Genomic DNA, 23,137 nt, shown 5'->3' with positions numbered 1-23,137 from the left:
GCGGCGTCCCACATAAAGTGGAGGAAGATGGGCACGGATGTTAGCTCAGGGCCAGTCTTCCTCAGCAAAAAGAGGAGGATTGGCAACGGATGTTATCTCGGGGCTGATCTTCCTCACACACAAAAAAAGATACTGCTAAGACTGATGTCAAAGAGTGTACTGCTTGTGTTTTCTTCTACAAGTTTTATGGTTTTAGGTCTTCCATTCAAGTCTTTGATCCATTTTGAGTTAATTTTTGTGGGTCGTGTAAGATGGGGTCTAGTTTTATTCCTTTGCATGTGGCTGTCCTCTATTAAGTTTTTATTTATTTTTGTGTGTGTGAGGAAGATCAGCCCTGAGCTAATATCTGTTGCCAATCCTCCTCTTTTTGCTGAGGAAGACTGGCCCTGGGCTGACATCTGTGCCTGTCATCCTGCACTTTACATGGGATGCTGCCACAGCACGGCTCAGCAAGTGGTGCACTGGTCGGCGCCCGAGATCCGAACCTGTGAACCCCGGGCTGCCGAAGCAGAGGGCGCGCACTTAACCACTACACCACCAGGCCTGCCCCTCTACTAATTTTTTTGAGTTTACATTTTAAAAATTCATGCCACCAGTATTTGGAAATGGGTATGATATCCCTACGTGCCTAAACCCTGAACTTTCTCACCTTCAGGATACCACCTCGCTGTGACTGCTTTGCTCATGTTCGCTAATACATTATCTCACTTCCTGTCCCAGCCCAGGGGTCAGGATCACCCCCCTTTGACAGGCGCGGGTCGTGATGCTTAGAGAAGGTGAGGACCTTGTCCTCTCAGATTGTGAGCGGTTAAAACCACTGGATTTGTTTTAGCCGTCCTTCAGGCCTCCAGAGGACGTGATCAGTGCTGAGTCCTCATCGCCAGCAGGTCAGTCATCCTGTCCAGTGTTTGTCAGCTGCACGTCTGGATCAGCTTGTCTACCCTGTCTGGTCACTGCTAGAGGCCTCCTCCCGGTGGGCATGAATGGTCCATTCTTTCGTCCTAATTAGGTTCCATTATTCAGCCCCTAGGAAGCTGCCCAGCCACACTGCTACACGGGGATGTGCTCAAGATCCTCAGGAATCTCTCCGCACGCCCTTCCTTTGCCGGTCTGGTAACCTTCTCAAGAAAGGAAGTGCGGTTCTTGTGGTGTGACTTGTTCTTAAGGACCTTTCTAAAATTATTTGTGTCACAATTTAAAATCTCTGCTCTTTGAGGAGACAGGACAGCTAAACTGAGGCCAGGAAGTAGCAGCTTGGAAAGGGATTTTGTTGTCTGGACTTTTGACAAAACTTAAACTTTAGACCGTGTCTGGATTAATTTAGAATTTTCAAAACCTTCTATGGAGACTGGAGTTTTTGCCATAATCTTGAGTGCGTGAGCCCTGGCTGTGGAAGGATAAGGTTCTTCTGAGGTCACTTTGTCAGTATTTGACATTCAGCTTCAGAAATAGGGTCCCACATTGAATAGTGTTTAATTTCAGTTTTTCTTAATGTTTCTTTCTGAACGTTAATTAGGAAGACACTTAATCTGTACTTTCATAGTGATGTACCAGTTTGGCCTTAATTGCTCATTTATGTGTGTATCTGGGTGCTCGTTACAGAGCTGTATACACTTACTGTTGGTGCACTTTTCTGTATGTTATACTTCAGGAAAGCAGTTTTTAAAAATAAACGAATGTAGAGAAGTTGCCTTTCCTCACTATGTTTGGAAAATTGGGCTAATTGTGTTGGCATTATTAACATTCAATATATTTGCATCTTTGAGGTTTTACCTAATGTATATTTGGGCAATATCTTATTCTAAGAAATTTGGAATTGACTGCCCTTAAGGATGTGGAGGATAGTTGCCATTGATTTTAAAGAACAAAGTTTAAAGAGTTTGGGTTGATTTACTGTCCTGACGTAGCACTGTACGATTGCACAGACCTTATTTGAAAGGGAAAAGATATGAGACCCTGAATACACTCAGATTATAGATCTTGCTCACGTGTCCTTCCTCCCCGCCACCCCCCCCCCCGCCCCCCAGCTGCCGCCTCTCCTCTCTGCCTTCCCCTTATCCCCAGACTGCACTTGAGCATGTGGTTCCGCCCTAAATAATGCCTGTTGGAGCTGCTGTTTCTTTGTGTGTGAGCCCCCGGAGCGCTGTGTCCCGCCCTCCACTCCGTGGGCTCCTTCGTAGAGAGTGTGGGCATGTAGTCAGTACCTGTTGACTGAGCGAAATTGCCTCAGGTGTTGAGGGACTTTTGCTCGGAGGAATTTTAGAACAAAATCATTCTGCTTTTCTCTTAGAGAAGAGGCCTCTTTAATACAACGTATGCTTAACGTAAAAATTATGCTCAATTTTGAAGGCTTGGAAAAGGAGAAAAGGGAAAAATGCCCATAATCCCACCATTTATAGATGCATTTGGTAATCATTTCTAATGATAAAGGCGTACTTTTAAACCAGATGATACTTAAATTAACACTGAGGTCCAGCTAGGATGTGCTGGACCTGCTATCTATGCACTTTCATACACATTCTCATTTTACATGAACTTTCATAAGTAATATGAAACAATATGTATTTTTTTATTGATGCTTTAATATTTTATAACATTGTGAAATTTTGGGTTGTGCATTTTTGTTTGTCCATCACCATATATATGTCTCCCTTCACCCCTTGTGCCCACCCCCTACCCCCATTGCCCCTGGTAACCACAATACAGTTTTCTCTGTCCATGTGTTGGTTTATATGCCACATATGAGTGAGATCATACAGTGTTTGTCTTTCTCTTTCTGGCTTATTTCACTTAACATAATACCTCCGAGGCCCATCCATGTTGTTGCAAATGGGACAATTTTGTCTTTTTTTATGGCTGAGTAGAATTCCAGAAACAATATATTTTAAGAAATTTTCTTTCCTTTTACACATCTTCGTTGTTCTTTGAAGTGACTGTTTTAAAAAATACCATTTTTACCTATGCTGTAAAAGCTTTGTGAAATTTTCATTACCGCAACTTGGAGTTTCAGGTTTAAACAGTATTTGTCTGGCAGTGATGTGCAGATGCCAGGTGCCGAGAGGACCGCCCAGCTGGATGATTCCTGTGCTCAAGGAATTAACGGCCCAGTGTGGGACAGTGGCAGTGGAGGGACCAGAGCAGTACGCGAGGCGGGAGAGGTTACCTGAGATTGGTATCGTTAGTTTTCTGAGTGATGCAAGGAAACTCTGAGCTCCGGAGTAATGCCATTACCCTCCTCGTGTTGCTTAGATCGATTATCTTGGGAGCTGCGAGGCATTGCTCATCCTGAAGATCGGGTGACCATTGACATCAGCCATGTCATCGAGGCCTTTTGAAAGTCCACCTCCTTATAGACCTGATGAATTGTAAGTAAATAATTCTTTAGTTTTTTCTTTCTTTTTTTTTTTTTTAAGTCTGTGACATGTAAACAATATGTATAGTTGAAACTTTCATCTAAGTGTCTGTTTGCTTTTAAAAATAAAATGTGCCTTTGTAAATTTAAATTGAACCGAAGGGTACACAGTGAGAAGTGAGTTTCCCTCTTACCCTCAGCTTCTAGGGTGATGGTTTTTCTCTGCAGAGGCAACTGTTGTCACCTGTTTTTAATGTTTGCTTCAATATAGTCAAGGCTTATATTTGTATTGTATTTATTCCTCTTTGTTTTTCACAGATGGTATGAGGCTTCCATAATAATGCCTTGTTTACGTGATCGTTGGCAATATATTGTCAATTTTTTAAATGGTAACTTTATTGAAATATAATTCACACACCATACAGTTCACCCATTTAGAATGGACAGGTCAGTGGTTTTAGTATATTCAGAGTGTGTCACCATCACCACAATCAGTTTTAGAACATTTTCATCACCCCTCCCCAGAGAAACCCCTACCCGTTAGCAGTCACTCCCCACTTCCCCCAGGTCTAGGCAAACACCAATCCACTTTCTGTTTCTGGATTTGACTGTTCTGGACATTTCATATAAATGGAATCATCCAATATGTGGTCTTTTGTGGCTGACTTCTTTCACTTAGCATAATGGTTTCCATACTGTCAATTTTAAGAGTGATTCCTGCCGTTATATAAAACAAGAAGCAAAATTGAGGGTACTTGGTGTCCTTAGTCATTTGGGGATTTAGCAATGAATTCTTAAATTTTAAGTTTGCTATCAAATGTTGATGCTCTCTCCTTTAAGTAGTCTGTAGCTTAAACTCTAATACCTGCAGTAGGGGTTGCATTCCTACTGTGCAGCCCCTGACTGATACCTGAACGTGGTAGGGACATTGTTGATGACAACGTGGTCCTTAAAATACGCTGGAGAATACAGTGACTGAGTAGTGCTCCGTTTACCTGGTACTTACTTTGTGTTGCTTTTGTGAACAGTGGTGCAATATAGCACACACACAGGAAGGGGCAAGGAGGGTGCGTGCGGAAGGATGAATACAAAGCAGAGAGGTCACCAAGTCACCGAGGTCAGGAACAGAACACTTCAAAGGCCTTCCCTGTGTCCTCTCTTTTCCCTGGAACCACTTTGGTGACATAGGGTCATCCCTTGCTTCTCTCTATTATTTCATCACTGTATACATCCTAGGCAATACAATTTAGTTTTACTTTTTTTTAAACCTTGCGTGAATGTAAGAGGCTGTGTATATCCTTTTCTGTCTTGTTTCTTTCAGCATCACTTATAGGATTTATCTGCATGTATTTGTAGTTCATTTTTTGCTTCAGAGCAGTGCTATAGAAATATAATGCGAGCCATACATGTAATTTTATGTTTTCTTGTAATCACATTACAAATAAAAGAAGAAATTAACTTTAATAATATATTTCACTTAACCCAATAGATCCAAAATATTATTTCAACATGTGATTGATATAAACACTGACTCATGAGATAGTTGACATTCTTTTTTTTTATAGTCTTTATTTTTTGGAGCAGTTTTAGGTTCACAGCAAAATTGAGCAGAAGGTACAGAGATTTCCCATATGCCCCCTGCCCCACAGATGCACGGCCTCCTCCATTGTCAACATCTCCCACCAGAGTGGTACATTTGTTACAATTGAGGAACCTACATCAACACATCATTATTACCCCAAGTCCATGGTTAATATTAGCCTTCTCTCTTGGTGGTGTTACATCTTTTCATACTATGATACTGTGTATCTTGTACTTAGCAGCACATCTCAGTTTGGACCAGCCTCATTTCAAGTGCTCAGTCAATCCATGTGGCTGTGGCTGCCGTATTAGACAGCACAGCTCTGTGGCATTCCATTGTGCAGATTTGTCACAGTTACCTGTTACACTGTAGGTCGACATTGAAACTGTTTCCAGGTTGGGGTTATCCTAAGCAATGCTTCTGTGAACGTTACACTGTTAATGGGAGTACAAGTGATACACTTATTTTGGAAAACAGTTTGACATTGTCTTGGAGAGCTAAAGATAAAAAACTTTGACCCAGAAATCCCACCTCTGGGCCTATATCCTAGAAGAATAAGTGCTTGTGTACCAGGATAACACGTTCACGGATATTCAGAGCTACACTGTTCACGACCGCCCTGAACAGAGACAGCCCACATATCTGAGTGGAGGGGTTGTGGAATTTCACCCTTGACATTTTCAAAGACCAGCTTATCAGCATTCTCTCCAGTTTCTCCTTTCATTCACTCGGGTACTTTCTTGGACTTCCCATAGTTAGTGGCACCCAGTCATGAGACGTCCTGCTTTGGAGTGAGGAAGGAGATCTGTGGAAATGATGGCAAAAACACAAGTAGCTGGTTTGGGTTTGGAATTGAATTTTGCCTCCTCAGGACCCGCAGTTCTTAGAGTCACTGTGTCCACACGTCTGTCCCCAGCCGTGTACTTATGATGAAGTTACTGAGTCGGCAGGGTGTTTTCATAAAGGAGATTTAAGATCCACTCGGGCAGGCCTCCCCCCGCTGGGCCCTCCCTGCAGACCTGAGGTACTGGACGGCTCTCGCCACGACTAACTGTACCTCGGGTAGTGTTGGTTTAATGTCTTACTGCCCGACAGCTATGGGAGGGGCCTGTGCTCAGGCCGTCCTGTTCATTGCTGTGTCCCTGGGCCCAGCACCGTGCCCCGCACACGTCAGCCTGCCCGCTCTGGTAAAGGGCTGGAGTCAAATGAGTAAATGAACGAATGTGCTTTGTTAGATGGAAAAGCCAGGCTGCCAGGAATTGCACGTGACCCTGGGAAGACCGGTGTAGGTGTCGTCTGTGAACGCACCAGTCTCAGGTCACAGGCAGCAGGGTTGTCACCGTTGTTCTAAACTGCGTGGGTCCCAGCCCCAGGGGTCACGATTTAGCTGGTGTGGAGTCTCCATCCATAGTGCTTTCCCCAGGGGCTGCTGACTGTATACATTCCCCAGCGGATGCTGATATGCAGCAAATTTGAGAACCTCTGTCCTATAGAAACCAGAGCAGTCATTCCCAGTGTATGGTTCCCAGACCTGCAGCTCAGCAGCATCCGGGAGCTTGTCCTACCCCAGAGCTTCAGAATCAGCAGATCTGGGGATGGGGGCTGACAGTCTCTGTTTTAACAAAGCTTCCCAGTGACTCTGACGCATAGATACCTTTACTGTTCAGTGGAGTCGGAATCAGTCCAGGCTGCTGTAACAAAGTACCAGACTGGGTGGCTTATCAACAACAGAAACGTATTTCTCACAGTTCTGGAAGCTGAAGGTCTGAGATCAGGCGCCAGCAGGGTCAGGTTCTGGTGAGGGCCCTCCTCCAGCTCGCAGACAGCTGACTTCTCATTTGTCCTCACGTGGCAGAAGGGGTGGGAGAGCTCTCTGGGTCTCTTTTACAAGGGCACTAATCCCATTCATGAGGGCTCCACCCTCGTGACCTAATTTCCTCCCAAAGCCCCACCTCCTAACACCATCATATTGGGGTTAGGATTTTGACATTTGAATTTAGGGGGAGGACACAAATTGCCCTATTGCTGTGGGGCAGTACTAATAATAGTTTTATTTGCCAATGGCTTAAGTTTTTCCAAGTACTTGCTATGTTCTTTCCGCTTAGTGTCAGAAAGTGCTAACTTTTGACATTGTTTTCATGTGCATTTCAGCAAACCCAACCATTATGCACCAAGCAATGACATATATGGTGGAGAGATGCATGTGCGACCAATGCTGTCTCAGCCAGCGTATTCTTTCTACCCAGAGGATGAAATTCTGCACTTCTACAAGTGGACTTCTCCTCCAGGAGTGATTCGGATCCTGTCTATGCTCATCATCGTGATGTGCATTGCCATCTTTGCCTGTGTCGCCTCCACACTGGCCTGGGACAGAAGCTATGGATCTTCCTTACTGGGAGGTAGCATAGGCTACCCGTATGGAGGAAGTGGCTTTGGTAGCTATGGCTATGGTTATGGCTACAGTTATGGCTATGGAGCCTATACAGATCCAAGAGCGGCCAAGGGCTTCCTCCTGGCCATGGCTGCCTTTTGTTTCATTGCTGCGTTGGCAATATTTGTTACCAGCGTTATAAGATCTGAAATGTCTAGAACAAGAAGATATTACTTGACGGTGATAATTGTGAGTGCCATCCTGGGCATCATGGTGTTTATTGCCACGATTGTCTATATAATGGGAGTCAACCCGACTGCCCAGGCTTCTGGGTCTCTCTACAGTGCACAAATATATGCCCTCTGCAACCAGTTCTATACACCTGCAGCTACTGGACTCTATGTGGACCAGTATCTATATCACTACTGTGTGGTGGATCCCCAGGAGGTATGAGTAGTGTTGTTTTGTTTTGTTTTCCCCCTCCCCTCTCTCCTTGGGTCAGAGGCTCTCAGCTTGGCTCACTTAACAGAATCACTTTGGGAACTTTTAAAAGATATTGATGCCAAGGCCCCACTTCTACTTAATTCAGAATCTGGGAGACGGGCTGGGTGTCATTATTGAGATAATTAACATACCATATGATTCATCCATTTAAAGTACACTTCAGTGGTTTTTAGTATATTCACAGAGTTGTGCAATCAATCACTACAATCAATTTTAGAACATTTTCACCACCCCAAAAAGAAACCCCATACCCATTATAGTTACTCCTTATTTCCCTAACCTTCCGCAGGCCTGGGGATCCACTAAGCCTATCCTATACATCTGCCTATTCTGGATATTTCATATAAACGGAATCATACAATATGTAGTCTTTTATGGCTGGCTTCTTTCACTTGGCATTAATGTTCTTAAGGTTCACCCATGTGATAGCATGTGCCAGGACTTCATTCCTTTATATGGCTGAATAATAATCCATTGTATGGATAAACCACATTTTATTTATCCATTCATCAGTTGATGGACATTTGGGCTGTTTCCACGTTGGCCGTTATGAATAATGCTCTGAACACTTGTGTACAAGTTTTTGTGTAAAGCTGTGTTTTAATTTCTCTTGAGTTGAGTGTATACCTCAGGATGGAGTTGCTGGGTCTTATGGTGATCTTATGTGTTTGATCTTTTGAGGAGCTGCCAGACTGTTTGCCTAGGAAGTTGCACTATTTTACATTTACCAGAAGTATAGGAGGATTTCAATTTCCCCACATCCTCACAGCATTCTTTTGTTTGTCTGATTCTAGCTGTGCTGATGGGTGTGAAGTGGCACCTCATTTTGGTTTGGATTTGCATTTCCTTGATAAGCTAAGATGTTGAGCATATTTTCTTCTGCTTATTGGCCATTAGTGTATCTTTGGAGAAATGGCTATTCAGAATCTTTGCCCTTTTCTTTGGTGAGGAAGATTGGCGCTAAGCTAACATCCATCGCCAATCCTCTTTTTGCTGAGGAAGATCAGCCCTGAGCTAACGTCTGTGCCCATCTTCCTCTATTTTGTATGTGGGACGCTGCCACAGCATGGCTTAATGAGCAGTGCGTAGGTCCATGCCCAAGATCTGAACCAGCGAACCCCAGGCGGCCAAAGTGGACCGTGAGAACTTAACTGCTACGCCACCGGGCTGGCCCCAGAATCTTTGCCCTGATTTTTTTGTTTTTTGTGAGGAAGATTAGCCCTGAGCTAACATCCATTGCCAATCCTCCTCTTTTTGCTGAGGAAGATTGGCCCTGGGCTAACATCCATGCCCATCTTCCTCTACTTTATATGGGACGACGCCACAGCATGGCTTGATAAGTGGTGCATAGGTCTGCGCTTGGGATCCGAGCCTGCAGACCCCAGGCTGCTGAAGCAGAGTGTGCGAACTTAACCGATACACCACTGGGCCAGCCCCTCTTTGCCCATTTTTTAATTAGACTATTTGTATTTTTTTATTGAGTTGTAGGAATTCTTTATATATCTAAATACAAGTCCCTTATAGATATATGATTTGCAAATATTTTCTCTCCATTTTGTCATTCTCTGTTCCCTTTCTTGATGGTGTTCTTTGTACAAAAGTTCTCAATTTTGATGAGGTCTAATTTTTCTTTTGTTGCTTATGCTTTTGGTGTCGTGTCTAAGAACACTTTGCCTAATTAAAGGTCACAAAGATTTACTCCTGTTTTCTTCTAAGAGTTTTAGAATTTTAGCTCTTACATTCAGGTCTGTGATCCATTTTGCATTAATTTTGGGCACGGTGTAAAGAAGGAGCCAACATTCTTTGCACATGGATATCCAGTTGTCTTGGTGTTATTTGTTGAAAGGACTATTTCTCCATTAAATTGTCTTCATGCCCTTGTCAAAAATGAATTGACCATAAAAGTGAGGCTTTATTTCTAGACTCTCGGGTTGATTCCATAATCCATACTTTTGTCCTCAGGCCAAGACCACACTGTCATGGTTACTATAGTTTTGTGGTAAGTTTTGAAATTGGGAAGTGGGAGTCTTCCAACTTTGTTCTTCTTTTTCAAGATTGTTTTGGCTAGATTCTGGGTCCTTTGCATTTATATATGAATTTTGGGATGAGCTTGTCAATTTCTGCAAAAAAGCCGGCTAGAATTTTGAAGGATTGCATTGAATCTGTAGATTAATTCGGGGAGTACTGTCATCTTTACACTAAGTCTTCTGATCCATGAACATGGGATGTCTTTCCATTTACTTAGGTCTTCTTTAATTTCTTTGAAAAGTGTTTTGTAATTTTAGGGTGTAAGTCAGGATTTTTAAAAGCCATCCAGGTGATTCAAATGTGCAGGTCGGGTTGAGAACCCTGCCTTCAGTGACATGAGTCATCCTAATTATATTAAGAAAATGTTTCTGGGTTACTAATCATTTTTTCCTTTGTTGTTTTTCTCCTTACACTGACTCAGGAATTCCCATTCTTTTACCTGAATGAGTTGCTCTTTTGGGGTTAGATCTTCTCTAGTAATGACCGTTGTTTTGAAAACTGAAATATTTTCCCTGCAGATGTAGGTTTCCGGAATGTTTGTGGTTGACATTCAGGTGTATGTGTGGTAAGCAGGGTGAGGGTTGGTACTCCTGTCTTACCACACCCCATCCCTCTTCACCCTCTTACTGCTTGAAACCTGTTTTCTTGGCAAAAGAATATCGCTGTTAGACAGCTGCAGAGAGCTTCGTGTGACCTATTAGCGGACGTCAGGGCAGAGGCCTGGTACCTGCCTCAACCCCAGCTGGTACCCGGGACCAGCGTCCCACTCAACATCCCTCTCAGACATGGGAGGACCGCCAGGGGTAGGGCCCTTTCTAGTAAGTACACAAGAGACTCCAAAAACAGACACTTGCCTGACTAAATGAGCCATGAGTGCATTCTCTCTGGTTTATGGCTTGGTTAGATCATGTCTGTGTAATTTGTGGTAAGGCAGGTCCTCTCTGGGCCGAAATTTACATTCAGTAAAAAGACTTGCCAAGCAGGTGTTATGAACAAGATTATAAACATGAGTGGGTATTTAAAGCTACTTCTGAGAATAATGTTTTTCAGGCCCTATAGAAGTATGCCAACAATTGAGTCAGTTTACTGGTCATTCTCATAAGGGTATAAAAATACAACCCCTCGGTGCTCAAGCTTTGGAATAGTTTTCTGTGATTCTGAAATGGGGGTGATGACAGTACCTGGCATTAACAAACACATTCTGAGGATTGAATCGAGGTGTGTGTGTGTGTTTTGCTAGCCTTAGCCTAATGGGGATGGGCTGGGGTTTATATTTCTAAAATGTAACCATTTGTATCAGCGTTATATCAGTTAAATCACAGGTATTTAGTAGGGCTTTGGGTATTTGTGGAGGGTGGATTGGGACAAAGTCAGCAATAAGGTCTAATTATGTCACTATCTTTAATCTCTTTTTAGGCCATTGCCATTATACTGGGGTTCATGGTTATTGTGGCTTTTGCTTTAATGATTTTCTTTGCTGTGAAAACTCGAAGAAAGATGGACCGGTATGACAAATCGAACATTTTGTGGGACAAGGAGCGTGTATATGATGAGCAGCCCCCCAATGTTGAAGAGTGGGTAAGTGTTAAAGAAATCAGCAGACTTCCAATCTTTTAGTAAAGCCCAGGTTTCTGTCTCTAAACTTGAGTTTTAGTGCTTCGTGAAGCTTGTTTTTAGAGTTATTTTCTGTGTATGGTGCAAAAGTTCCGGCCTTGGGCTTTACCCAGAAGGTGGGATGAGTGGAAATTGGTTCACTACAAGTTAAAAAGAAGTGGATCTAGGCACAGAAAATAAGTGGCTTCTAAAGGAATCATGTGGAAAAGGAACTTGGCCTTTGAAAACAGAAACACCCCTCCCCCCTTATTTTCCTGTTTGTGGATTTGGAGGGAAGCCCGGCGCCCAGGGTGCTGGCCGGCTTGGGGCAGGATTGGCAGGGTGTGTTGGGGTGGTAGGTAGCAGGTGGGAGACCTTTCAACTTTTTACCTGGATAACAGCCTGGCAAATCACAGTGACTAATTCTGCACTTACATTTACCTGTGAACTACTTTCATTAAAGTAGTTAATGAAAGGTACTCTGCCTCATTAGGCAGAGAGATGAGAGCAGTTTCCTTGTTTGTGTGTACTGTTGATCCTAGCAGAAGGTGGCTTCCTCTATGATGTGATTTGCTGAAAACCCTGCAAGTCCCTCTCTCCAAAATATCATCCCACTCGTGTGACGATGCCTGGCCTGTCTGTAGAGATGTTGGGAGGGAGACTGTTGCTCGGAACTCCTGTCGGGAGGCTACCGGGAGCAGCGACGGAAGCTGCCGTCATAGGTTTCTTTGAGCAGACTGATTTCGTGCCAGGAATGTTAGTTGAGAATCCAAACACTGGTTGCTGGGAGGTTTGTTTGGCCAGTGGGAGTGGAGTGGAGTGGGCTGAGGGCAGTCCTGCTGGTCAGGTCGGAGTAAAGACATTGGTCACGTTGAAGGCTCCTTTAGTTTCAGAAATGCCTGATTTTTGAAGAAATCTGGACATGTCGATGGATTCTTTTTGTAGTTAGTTAAGGAGCAAAAACAGCAGCAGTCTTGGGACAATGGGAAGGTGGTGTGTGTGACACTGAGACTGCGGTTCCTGTCCTGCCCTCCCTTGAAGCTGGCTGGTTCTTTTCCTCCTCCTCCGGCGTGGGGGTGTTCGGGAGTGTTTTCTTTCCACCTTGAGCTCCGGGCGAGGCCAGCTGTAGGTGGACTAGGACAGCCTGTTGTGAACTGTGAAGTCAGTGTTTCGCTGAGAGTTTCTGGGTGTGTCCGTTTTCACTGGCTGTTGGGTTTGTTTACTTAAGGTTTCGAGAGCCTAAAGAAAGACTGACTCAGGAGAGGCCGGTGCCAGTGGTATCCGAGTCCCCGTGAACCTTGGCCTCTCATCTGATTTTACTGCCGTGGGATTTACTCAGTTCTGGGTGCTCTTGATAATTTGACAGAAGATAGCCAAAATAGCTCATGGAGGTGCTGGTGGTGGTGATGAAGCTTCGAGGACTCCGCGTTTAAAAAGGAACGCCTCCTGTTGATCCTGCCTCCTCCCCGCTGAGTCCCTGGGAGTCGGATAGCCGGCCTGCAGGCTGTTTCACGTGTGCCTCATAGTTTCTCTGTAGTAATAAATGTTTCGTCATATGAAACTTAACTAAAGAGTCCTCTGTCGAATAGCAGACGTGTGATTTTGAGCAGGATGCTGTTTTATGCGACTCTCAATCACTTGCAAATTCCTTGTTTCTTTTTCCCTTCATTTCCCCAATGGAAACACCTAAGAAAGGCTGTTTGAGGTCAGCTGTTGGAGGCGGTTTTGGCCACTGGCGTTTTACTTTCCCTTCGGTTCGCCCCTCACCCGTGCAGCTTTGCTTTGCTGAGCTCAGCACCACGTTCTCCTTCCTCAGTTACGTCCACAGCCTGGTGCAGAGTGTCCTCGCGGTCAGTCACTGCCCAGGTGGAGATGTGGACACGGCATCTGCAGGGCCTGGCAGTGGAGTGGATTCACGATTTTTCTTCCTTTTGGTCATTAGAAATTAATATCATAAAAATAATTTCCACTTAAAATAATAGAAGAGAGTCTAGAGTTAATTACTTGTGCTAAGTGAGGATTAAACTTGGAATTCTAATTGTGGAGAACCAAGACAAGGTACTCCTCACATAGCTAGTGATGGATAGTTTGGGGGGGAAGAAAAACTAAAGGAAAAATTATTAGCAACTGAGCATTAGTGTACTCCTCCCTACGCATTAGGGTGGGTCTAGACATTCATTATCTTATTAAATTTTACTGCCTTTCATGGATTTTTAAAATCTTTAGGATCAGAACCCCCAGAGCAGAGCTGCCTCGAAAGCTGAGCCTTCAGGGTTTTAAGCAGGTTTCAGCCCTTCTATGTTATCGGTGAGAGAACGTGCAGCCTTCTCATTTCCTGTCTCTGAACCCCCAGCACAATGCTTGCTCTGGCTTCCTAAGGATTTCTAGGGTTGTTTTTCCCCTCCCCTTTCTGGATATCTTGTACTTTGTAAAATAAACAGGCTGAGTTTGCACACTGTTGGGTGTTAACCTGGCCCTTTGTATTCAGTCACTCACTGAAGTTTGTACCAACATTGTTGTATTCTAAATGTTTAAAGGTTCTTGTAATTAAATTTGCAGACTTCTATTTTTTCTGTGTCCTCAAACCCCGTATCTAATTGGTACTTTTTCTGGATTAAAAAAATATATATATAATTCATTTATTTATCTGGTAACTGTAGAGAATTTTGAAAATACAGTGAAGTATAAAGAAAATCCTGCCCCCCCAAGTTACCATTTTGCTGTATTTTCTTTAATCCTTTTCCCTCCTCCTACTTCTTATTCTAAATCAGAAGAATGAGTATATTCCCTATCAGTGTAAAATTCTACCTTTTTTGAATTAACATTATATTTAAGGCCTGTTATCACATCATTAAATATTCCTCAGAAACATTTTTGGTACTGTTAAAAAATTTTGTTGACCTGTAATGTAGACCCACACACACGCAGTGCATTAAGCGCACTAATTTAATTGTGTGGCTCGGTGAATTTTCACATACGTGCCTGTGCAGCCATCACCCAGATCAAGATGAGAACATGCCCGAGTCCAAGGCTGCCCGGCCTCTCCTCGGCCAGCACCCCCGGAGGGCGGCAACTCCTTTCCCTCACGTCATCCACTTTCGCCTGCTCTTAAACTTCTATAGATGGAACTCTGGACCATGTGCTTCTGTGTCCACTCAACGTAGTGTCTTCGAGATTCCTTCATGTGGTTGCGTCTGTCAGTGTGCACCTGTTTTTATTTTTGTTATTTTTGGCAAGATAAAAGCTTTCCTAATTACCCCTTTTTATTTTATTTTATTTATTTATTTTTGTGTGTGTGAGGAAGATCAGCCCTGAGCTAACATCTGTGCTAATCCTCCTCTTTTTGCTGAGGAAGACTGGCTCTGAGCTAACATCTATTGCCAATCCTCCTCCTTTTTCCCCCGCAAAGCCCCAGTAGATAGCTGTATGTCATAGTTGCACATCCTTCTAGTTGCTGTATGTGGGACACCGCCTCAGCATGGCCAGAGAAGCGGTGCGTCGGTGCACGCCCGGGATCCCAACCCGGGCCGCCAGTAGCCGAGCAGGCGCACTTAACCGCTAAGCCATGGCGCTGGCCCCACCAATTAATAACTTTTAACGGACAGGTTTATATCCTTCTAGGCCTTTCCTGTTCTTATACAATGGTTGACTTCATACATCCTAAGACTCGCTCCCTTGTTCACTCCAATTTAATTTTCCTGAAATTAAGTACTTCTTATTGGCGTAGAGTGGATGCCCCCTCCCCACCCCTGCACCCCCACCTCAGGCTCCACCCGTGTGCATGGTCACAGACGTGATTCAGCAGCAGAGTGGGTGTCAGAGGGAGACCAGAGCCCTACTGCCAGGTTGTAATCCAGCCAGGCTGTTGCTGTGTGAGGTGGGCGAGGGCTCTCACATCCATCTCTGCCTCCGCTTCCCCGTCTCTGAAGCGTGCCTGCCTCCTAGGGTTGTTACCATGAGGTCATATTTGTAAAATGCTTAGAATAATGCCTGCACGTGATAAATAATGGGATGTTATTTTTAATAATTGGGTGCTTTTTTTAACCAAGAAAAGGGATCATAAGGTACATATTTATTTGCAGTTTGCCTTTTTAAAAAACTCGCCTTGTATTGTGAACATTTCTGAGTCTCACTCCACAGACATTTACCTCATTGCTTTTAGCAGCTGTTCGGTATTACACAGTATGGATATACCGTGGCTCGTTCCCCTACTGATCAGCATTTTCACGCTTCCAGTTTTTGCTGTTACAGATAACACTGCAGTGAACATTCCCACACGTGTCTTTTTTTTTTTTTTTTAATTTTTTATTTATTTAATTTTTCCCCCAAAGCCCCAGTAGATAGTTGTATGTCATAGCTGCGTAGCCTTCTAGTTGCTGTATGTGGGACGCGGCCTCAGCATGGACGGAGAAGCGGTGGGTCAGTGCGTGCCCGGGATTGGAACCCCGGGCCGCCAGCAGCGAAGCGCGCGCACTTAACCGCTAAGCCACAGGGCCAGCCCCCGACACGTGTCTTAATGCACTCTTGGTAGTATTTGTATAAAATAGATTTCTGGAGGTGGTCATCGAGTGCGCACATTTTAAATTTTGTTAGGTACTAGGCCAGATTGCCTTGTTTTTGAAGACTCTTGGGTTCCACTGACAGTACGAGAAGGCTCGTTTCCCAATGTCTTCTCCTGCTCTGGGCATTGTCAGTCTTTAATTTTTGTCAATCTGATAAGTGAAAATGAGTTTCATTTTAACTTAAAAAATATTGTGATTAAGCATGTCTGCATATGCTATTTATATTCTTAAATCACTTGACTTTATAGCATGGCTGAGTTTTCTTCTGGATTGTTCACTCGTTGTAGGGTTTTTCATATTGTGCATAGTAACATTTTGTGTTATATGTTGCTGATATTTCTTCCCAGATTGTTGTTGGTCTTCTACTTTGTGTCATGTTTTCGTTTTTTAGGTACTTACATTTTTCCATCTGTTTCTTTATGGCTTCTCTATTTCTTTGTGTTGTTCCTAGAAAGTCTTACACACCCTCCTTCAAGGTTTAAATAACAGTCTTCTATAGTTTCTTCTGTATTTTAAAGTTTTATTTTATTTTTTACTCTGTGTGGACTAAATGTGTACAGAGGGTTGAGTTAAATATATGTCAGTTCATGATGCTTTTTCTTATCGTTGATGGTGTAGAGTTCCTCTCTTATGTTTCTTGATTTTATAATTTTTTCAATTTAGACCTTTAGACTCCTAGGAACTTTTTAAAACAGCTTTAGTGAGCTATAATTTGTATATCATAAAATTCACTCATTATAAGTATATGACTAACTGATTTTTAGTATAAACTTTTAGCATTGTGTAGCCATCACCTCAATCCAGTTTTTTAAATAAGCTTTTTATTTTAGGATAGGTGTAGATTTACAGAAAAGTTGTAAAGATGGTACAAAGAGTTCCCATATGCCCTACGCCCAGTTTTCCCTGTAGTTAACATCTGACTTTAGTATGGTGCGTTTGTCACATGAACCAATATTGGTACATAATTACTAAAGTCCGTACTTCGTTCAGACCAGGAAACTTATTTTTCTGTTACAGTATGAGATGAGATCTAACTTAATTTTGTTCTCCAATGGCCAACCAGTCATCCTGAGGTTTTATCTTCTTAAATTTTACATTTTTGGTGAAAGTCGTCTTTTGGTTATTCTTCCGTGAACCCATTCTGAGAATAATTATTTAAAAAGTTAGTAAGTCATTTTCTTATGATAAGCATATGGTAGTTTCTTTGAAAATGCAGAAAATGGATGTTGACGTTAACTTTGCTGTTATGTTAACGGAAAGCTTCTTGTATTCACATGCCTAGGGTCACGCCGCAGGTGACAGAGTCAGGACAACAACCACAGGTGGGCGTGCCCATGCCAACATCCTCTTAGGGAAAACTTGCACGGTTACTTTTTCTCTTGTATTTTTTGATTGCACTTCAGGTGCACTGAAATAGATTAATCCCCATTCTTGGTCCATTCACAGCCTGCTTGTTGTATTTATTTGTTCGTTTCGCAGTGAACACCCACCATCCCACGCACGAATTACAGTACTGAGTCTGTCTCCTTACTCTTTTGTCACCCTCCCAGCCCCCCGCTTCCACCTGCCCCGGGGTGAGCTGTCTCAAGGGCCTTCCCACTTCAATTAGAAAGACCAGGCTCCTTCCCTTTGCCACCTCTTGATTGTGTGACTGACGTGCTTCTCGGTGCTGGGCATCAACTAAGGGTTCCCTTGGGATCAGAGCGGGGACCCTCAGATGTTCTCATCTGAGCGGACCTCCTCCCCACTGCTCTGAGTCACGTTTCTACACTCAGGCTGAAAACCAGGCACTGCCGGTGTGTGCGTTGCTATGGGCGGGAGACCCTCCGCTTGTGGGTTCAGTGTAGAGAAGTAGCCTGAGGGATTGGCCGTCCCCTTCCTTTCGCTCTCCATGTCCAGTGGCAGCTCTGTGTTGGGGAGGTGGAGTATGGGGTGGATTCCAGCGTCTCTGCCTGTGTTATGACTCTAGACTGATCAGTCCTGTTACTTTTAACCATACGTATGTCAGGGAAGTCTGGTTTGGAGACTGCTGGTGGGGGGCAACAGTGCTGGGCCCTGGAGCTCTGGGTTCGAGTCCTGATCCCGCTCTCTTTGGCAGACAGATGAACCTCTGAACCTCAGTCTCCTTATCTATAAAATGGGGCTGTATTATTTTGTCTGGGGACAGTGGAAGGAAAGCAGCTGACTACACAGAAAAGAAGGAACTTAGATGTTGCGTGAATTAGTGTTCTCCTGGTTACGGTTGACAGAAACAGAACTTAGCACAGGTGAAAAGAGGAATTTGTTTGCAAGATTTGGGGTGGTAACTCATGAAACCCTAGACAGAGTTGACACAACTTAGTCCCAGAGGGCAGGGGGAGGCGTGTATCACGAACAAGTGAAATCGGGACTTCCGGGCCCACGACTTGCTTTCCCTTCTTGACCTCTCTCTGCCACGGTCGGCTTCCCTTTCTCTCCCAGAAGACAGGCAGAAAGCTGAGTTTCTCGTATTAGTGCTTCATCTAAGAGTGGCCTGGGGAGGGCCTGAGTCAGCTTGGGTCAGGTGACCCAGGGGGAGGTTCCTCCTCACATAATACGGCACACAGCAGTTCCCGCAGGCAGTGTGGCATGGGGAGAGGGTGCCCTGCAGACAGTGTGGACCACATGAATTAATTGTAATTGCCCCCTTGAGTTTGATGTCTGTGGTCATCTGACCAAGTTTAAACTTAGAGTGCAATTTGAATAGCTTAGGATGAGTTTCTTTTTTTCTCTAATTTTTAATTTTTTTATTTTATTGATGTCATAATAGTTTATAACACTGTGAAATTTCAGTTGTACATTATTATTTGTCAGTCACCATATACGTGCGCCCCTTCCCCCAATCCCCTTCCCCTCTGGTAAGCACTAATCGGTTATCTTTGTCCATGTGTTAGTTTATCTTCCACATATGAGTGAAATCATGTGGTGTTTGTCTTTCTCTGTCTGGCTTATCTCACTTAACATAATACCCTCAAGTTCCATCCATGTTGTTGCAAATGGGACAATTTTGTCTTTTTTATGGCTGAGTAGTATTCCATTGTATAAATATATACCACATTTTCTTTATCCATTCATCTGTTGATGGGCACTTGGGTTGCTTCTGCATCTTGGCTATTGTGAATAATGCTGCAGTGAACATAGGGGTGCATAAGTCTCTGAATTGTTGATTTCAAGTTCTTTGGATAAATACCCAGTAGTGGGATAGCTGGGTCGTATGGTATTTCAGTTTTTAATAAGATGAGTTCTTGAGCATCTTCCAATGTGCTGTCTCCTGCAGTGCCCCTCAGTCCTCTGCTGGCTCCTCCCATGGAGGCTCATGCTCCCTGGATCTCTTTCTGCCCCTCCGTGAGCAGGACCTCTTACAAGGCAGGGGACCATGGTCAGAGGAGCTGTGTCCTGCCGGCACACTGAGGATGCTGGTGGAGGGACCACTCAGCCACGGGTGCCAGAGCTGGGTTGGGAGGGACCAGCGCCCATTAGTCCGTGAAGATGAGTACTTCATGTTAATCTTTGGGTTCATGTCTCCCTTCCCCAACCTGTATTTTGAGAAAGTCATAAATAAAAATATCAAGACATAAGTATTCATTCTCTCTAGAGTAAATACTTATAAGCGGGACTTGGCTTTGGAAAAGCCCACGCCTACAGTAAATACGAAGAGTTGATTGTGCAGCCTGTGAGCTCGAGGTGAGTTTTGTTGATTGCTGCAGTATTCTGGTGCAGCAGTGACTGGAAGCTAAGGACCTCCGCCTCAGGAAGTCCTGCGAATAAATTTTGATTTGGCTTTGGTCCAGTACAAGAAAGCAGGGTCTGTGAGGAGTATGGGACCTCAGGGGAGGCCCTCCAGTCACCTCGGTGAACTGACGTGGACGCGGAAAGTCAGCCAGTGGACACGCTCACAACGTGGCGGCTCAGCGGTGACGTGGCGAGTCGGGACGGGAGTCGGGCTTTGCTTGCTCAGGGCTCTTTTCGCTGCAGCACATTAGGCTGACTTGGGGTTGGGCTTCACGGCTTGATAATTTTGGCAGCAAAGCTAAAAACATCACAGTAAAAGGAAGGCAGGAACCACCATTTCCTAAGAGCCCTTGGAGGCTGCCACGTTATACCTTATCGTCATCCCAACCGTGCTCCCTCCCGTGCGGTGCCTGAAGGAGGACCTGAGGTTGCAGAGGGCGCAGACCTGACATACCAGACAGCAAGACGAGTATTATATTTGTCTTAATAACTTGGGGTTTTTCCTCTGAGACCCTCTGAGCCTCAGTTTTCTTTGCCAGTAAAATTGGGGAAATTAACAGACTGAAATGAGATTATGAATGGGTAAAAGCGCCTGTCCCCCCTACAAATCAGCAGCCAGTTCTTAATGGATATTTTCTGCCAATCCCCTAATTTGCACCTTTTCTTGTCGTGCTACATGATTTGTATCAGAACCTGGAAGAGTCTCAGTTTGGAGAGAACATGCCATAAACTCATTTCCCCATTGTTACCAAGGAGTAAATGAAATTTGTTAAACAGGATCCTGTTTTTAAGTAGGAAATACTGACATCTAAAAGCTAAGTACATCTGGGAAGTTTTGTCTCCAGAAGTTTCTCAGGCTTTGACGTTTGGATGCAGCATTCCTGTGGCATCATTCCCAGCGCTGACCTGTCAAGGCAGGAGCTAGAGAAGATGAGCTAGCTGGGTGTGGAGAAGGGGCAGAGTCCCTGACTGTGCAGCCCCGACCCTGTCCTTCGTGGTTGGCCCTGTGTAGCCTTTGGTTTCCTTGGACTCCGATGGAGATGCTTGCTTTGCCCCAAGGTGGTTTTGTCTGTTCGTTTAATAGGTTCCTCATGTGTAAATGGGGAAAATAAAGGGTCCATCTACAGAAATGCTGATGCTGTAATGATTGAAGGGCTTAGGTCAGGACCAGCACGTAATTTATTAACGCCCAGTATGTTTTAGCTAGAGCAGTAGTTGTTACTATTTGCAATGATGAGCTTGAATACAAGAACCCAGAATATAAATACATTTAATGCTGGTGCAGTTTGACTTGATCTTCCTCTTACTTGTCACTTACTCCAGGATACGGTAAGCACAGGTGTTTTTCTGAAGGGTGTAGGCAGGCTCTGCGTGTTATCTCCCCACACACAGGAGCAGGAGACAGGGATGTGCGTGTTGTCTCCCTGCACACGGAGCGGGAGACAGGGATGTGTGTGTCGTCTCCCTGCACGCAGGAGCCGGAGTCAGGGATGTGCGTGTCATCTCCCTGCACGCAGGTGCCGGAGTCAGGGATGTGTGGGCAGGTAGCTGGCACAGGGCAGTGGTGGCAGCTAGCATTAGACAGCTGAAGAAACTTGAATAGCTTTTTATTTTCAACCGGTACAAGAAGTCTTGAACGTAAAAGCAGTCCTATGGGCCACCTACTATTGGTACACTTGGCTCTCACCCTGGGAAAGATTTCGCTGTTATCTGTGGCCTCAGGTGACACAAAATGGAACAAAAGTGGAAGTGCCCTATCCATCTGCTGACTTTAGAGCCCACCAGCATGGAGGTCAGAAGGGGCATCTGTCCCAGCCCCACTGTGCATGAAGCGGAGTGCGTGGACAGGCCAGGGCATCCTGGAGAGCCAGTTCAGCAAGTTGCAGTGGAAGGTGAGGAGGGAGGTGGAATGTGTGCTCCAGCTGGCGGGTGTCTGCGGGACTCCTAGATTGCCAGCACTAAACAGAGTTGATCCTAAGGTAACTATAGGCGTGATGGTCTAAGTGGGCAGTTGTCTATGACACAGGAAAACGTTGTCCTCCAGTGGTTCTCAGACCTTAGCAAGTTTCAGAATCCTTGAAGGGATGGTTAATAGCTTGCTGGGCCCCGCCCTGAGTTTCTCATTTGGTGAATATGGAATGGGACCTGAATATGTGCATTTCTAATGAGTTCCTGGGTGGTGTTGACAATGCTGGTCTGGGGTCTACACGTGGAAAGCCACCGTTCTGTAGAGCCAGGCTGCACAGGAACAGTGCGAGCCCAGCGGGCGTTGGGGTTAAGGTGTGCATAAAAGCCTTAGAAAAGGGCAGCGTTGCGCAGAGTGTGCAGTAAACTGAGGGGTCTGGAACCCCAGGTGGTGCCCGATGGCTGTGGGACAGAGGGTTCTGTGCCTTGTGGCTCACCCGTTGGGGGTGCTGGCCTGAGGCACAGGAGGGTTCCACGCTGTCTGCACCAGGGTTTCTGCTTCTAGAGCCAGGGGCCGTGACTGAGATCACGCAGGGAGTGTGGGGCTGCTCCACACACACCCGCAAAGCTGGAACAGCCGTGGACTCGGGGAGTTCACCTTTGCTGGTGTGTATCGGTATTCCCTCTGTGTAGAGGACGTTGTGTCTGGGAAACTCTCAGTGCTTCCAGGCCGCATCATCAGACCTCCTCACACCTGGTCCACGGTCTCTTCACTGGGGGCGTTGCCACTTCTGGGAGCGTCTGCCTTTAAGCCACCAAAGGCGGAGAAAAGTCTGAGGGGACTTTCCAGAGGCAGTTTTGAGGCTCTTGCTGGGGGAGCATCTGTGGGTGTAAAATGTCAGAAAACAGGAAAAACAAGTTGGACCACTGCCGGTTCTGAGGACCTGTAGTGCTAGGGCACCTGGCGGAGACAAAGGCGCTCCTCCCTCTGATGGCTGGTGTCTTCCTCCACCCTCCAGACCAAGCAGGAAAAGCCCTGGTTTCCCTGGCGGGGGGCAGGTCCTACACCCTGACCTAGACAAAGGCACCTGGGGACTGAAGCTCATAGTCACAGTAATTTTATGTCAAAAGCTGCTGTAATGGGCTAGTAAAACCCCTCAGGATGGATTCGGTCCTGTCGTTAGGGTGTGGTGAGGAGTTAGGCAGTGAGAATGTTGCCCCTTCTTGCAGGGAATGGTGGGCACCTGGAGCCATATTCAAATTACGGAGGTGGTGGTTTGTTGTGCCAGAAAGAGCTGGGCTTTGGAGTCAGGTGGACCAGGGTTCAGATCCCCCTCTGCCATGTCACCTTCTGTGTGACCTTGAGCAATTTAATTTAACCTTAGGTGCTCAGTTTCCTCGTATGAAAACAGAGATGATCTACCTCACTGGGCCGAGGTGAGGAATAGACAAGGTGGGGTTTTGCCTGGCACGTGCCAGAAACTCAGGCG

General features: G+C 45.0%; 1 protein-coding gene across 4 annotated transcripts in view; it reads left to right on the top strand.

Moving 5' to 3' along the window:
* Positions 1–23,137, top strand: part of OCLN (occludin) — a 51,014-nt gene that overhangs the window by 5,355 nt on the left and 22,522 nt on the right. For all 4 annotated transcript variants that reach the window (XM_014779709.2, XM_087430225.1, XM_087430227.1 and 1 more), the window contains exons 2-4: positions 3,250–3,365; positions 7,086–7,752; positions 11,254–11,415. In XM_014779709.2, the coding sequence (XP_014635195.1) occupies positions 3,316–3,365; positions 7,086–7,752; positions 11,254–11,415 (879 nt within the window). In that variant the 5' untranslated portion in view covers positions 3,250–3,315. The remainder of the gene's footprint in view (positions 1–3,249; positions 3,366–7,085; positions 7,753–11,253; positions 11,416–23,137) is intronic.

This window comes from Ceratotherium simum, chromosome 4 (assembly GCF_057802395.1).
Source record: "Ceratotherium simum simum isolate JZ-2026a chromosome 4, ASM5780239v1, whole genome shotgun sequence".
Lineage (NCBI taxonomy): Eukaryota > Metazoa > Chordata > Mammalia > Perissodactyla > Rhinocerotidae > Ceratotherium > Ceratotherium simum.
Note: the sequence above shows the minus strand (reverse complement) of the source record. Positions and strands in the feature narration are given on the sequence as shown.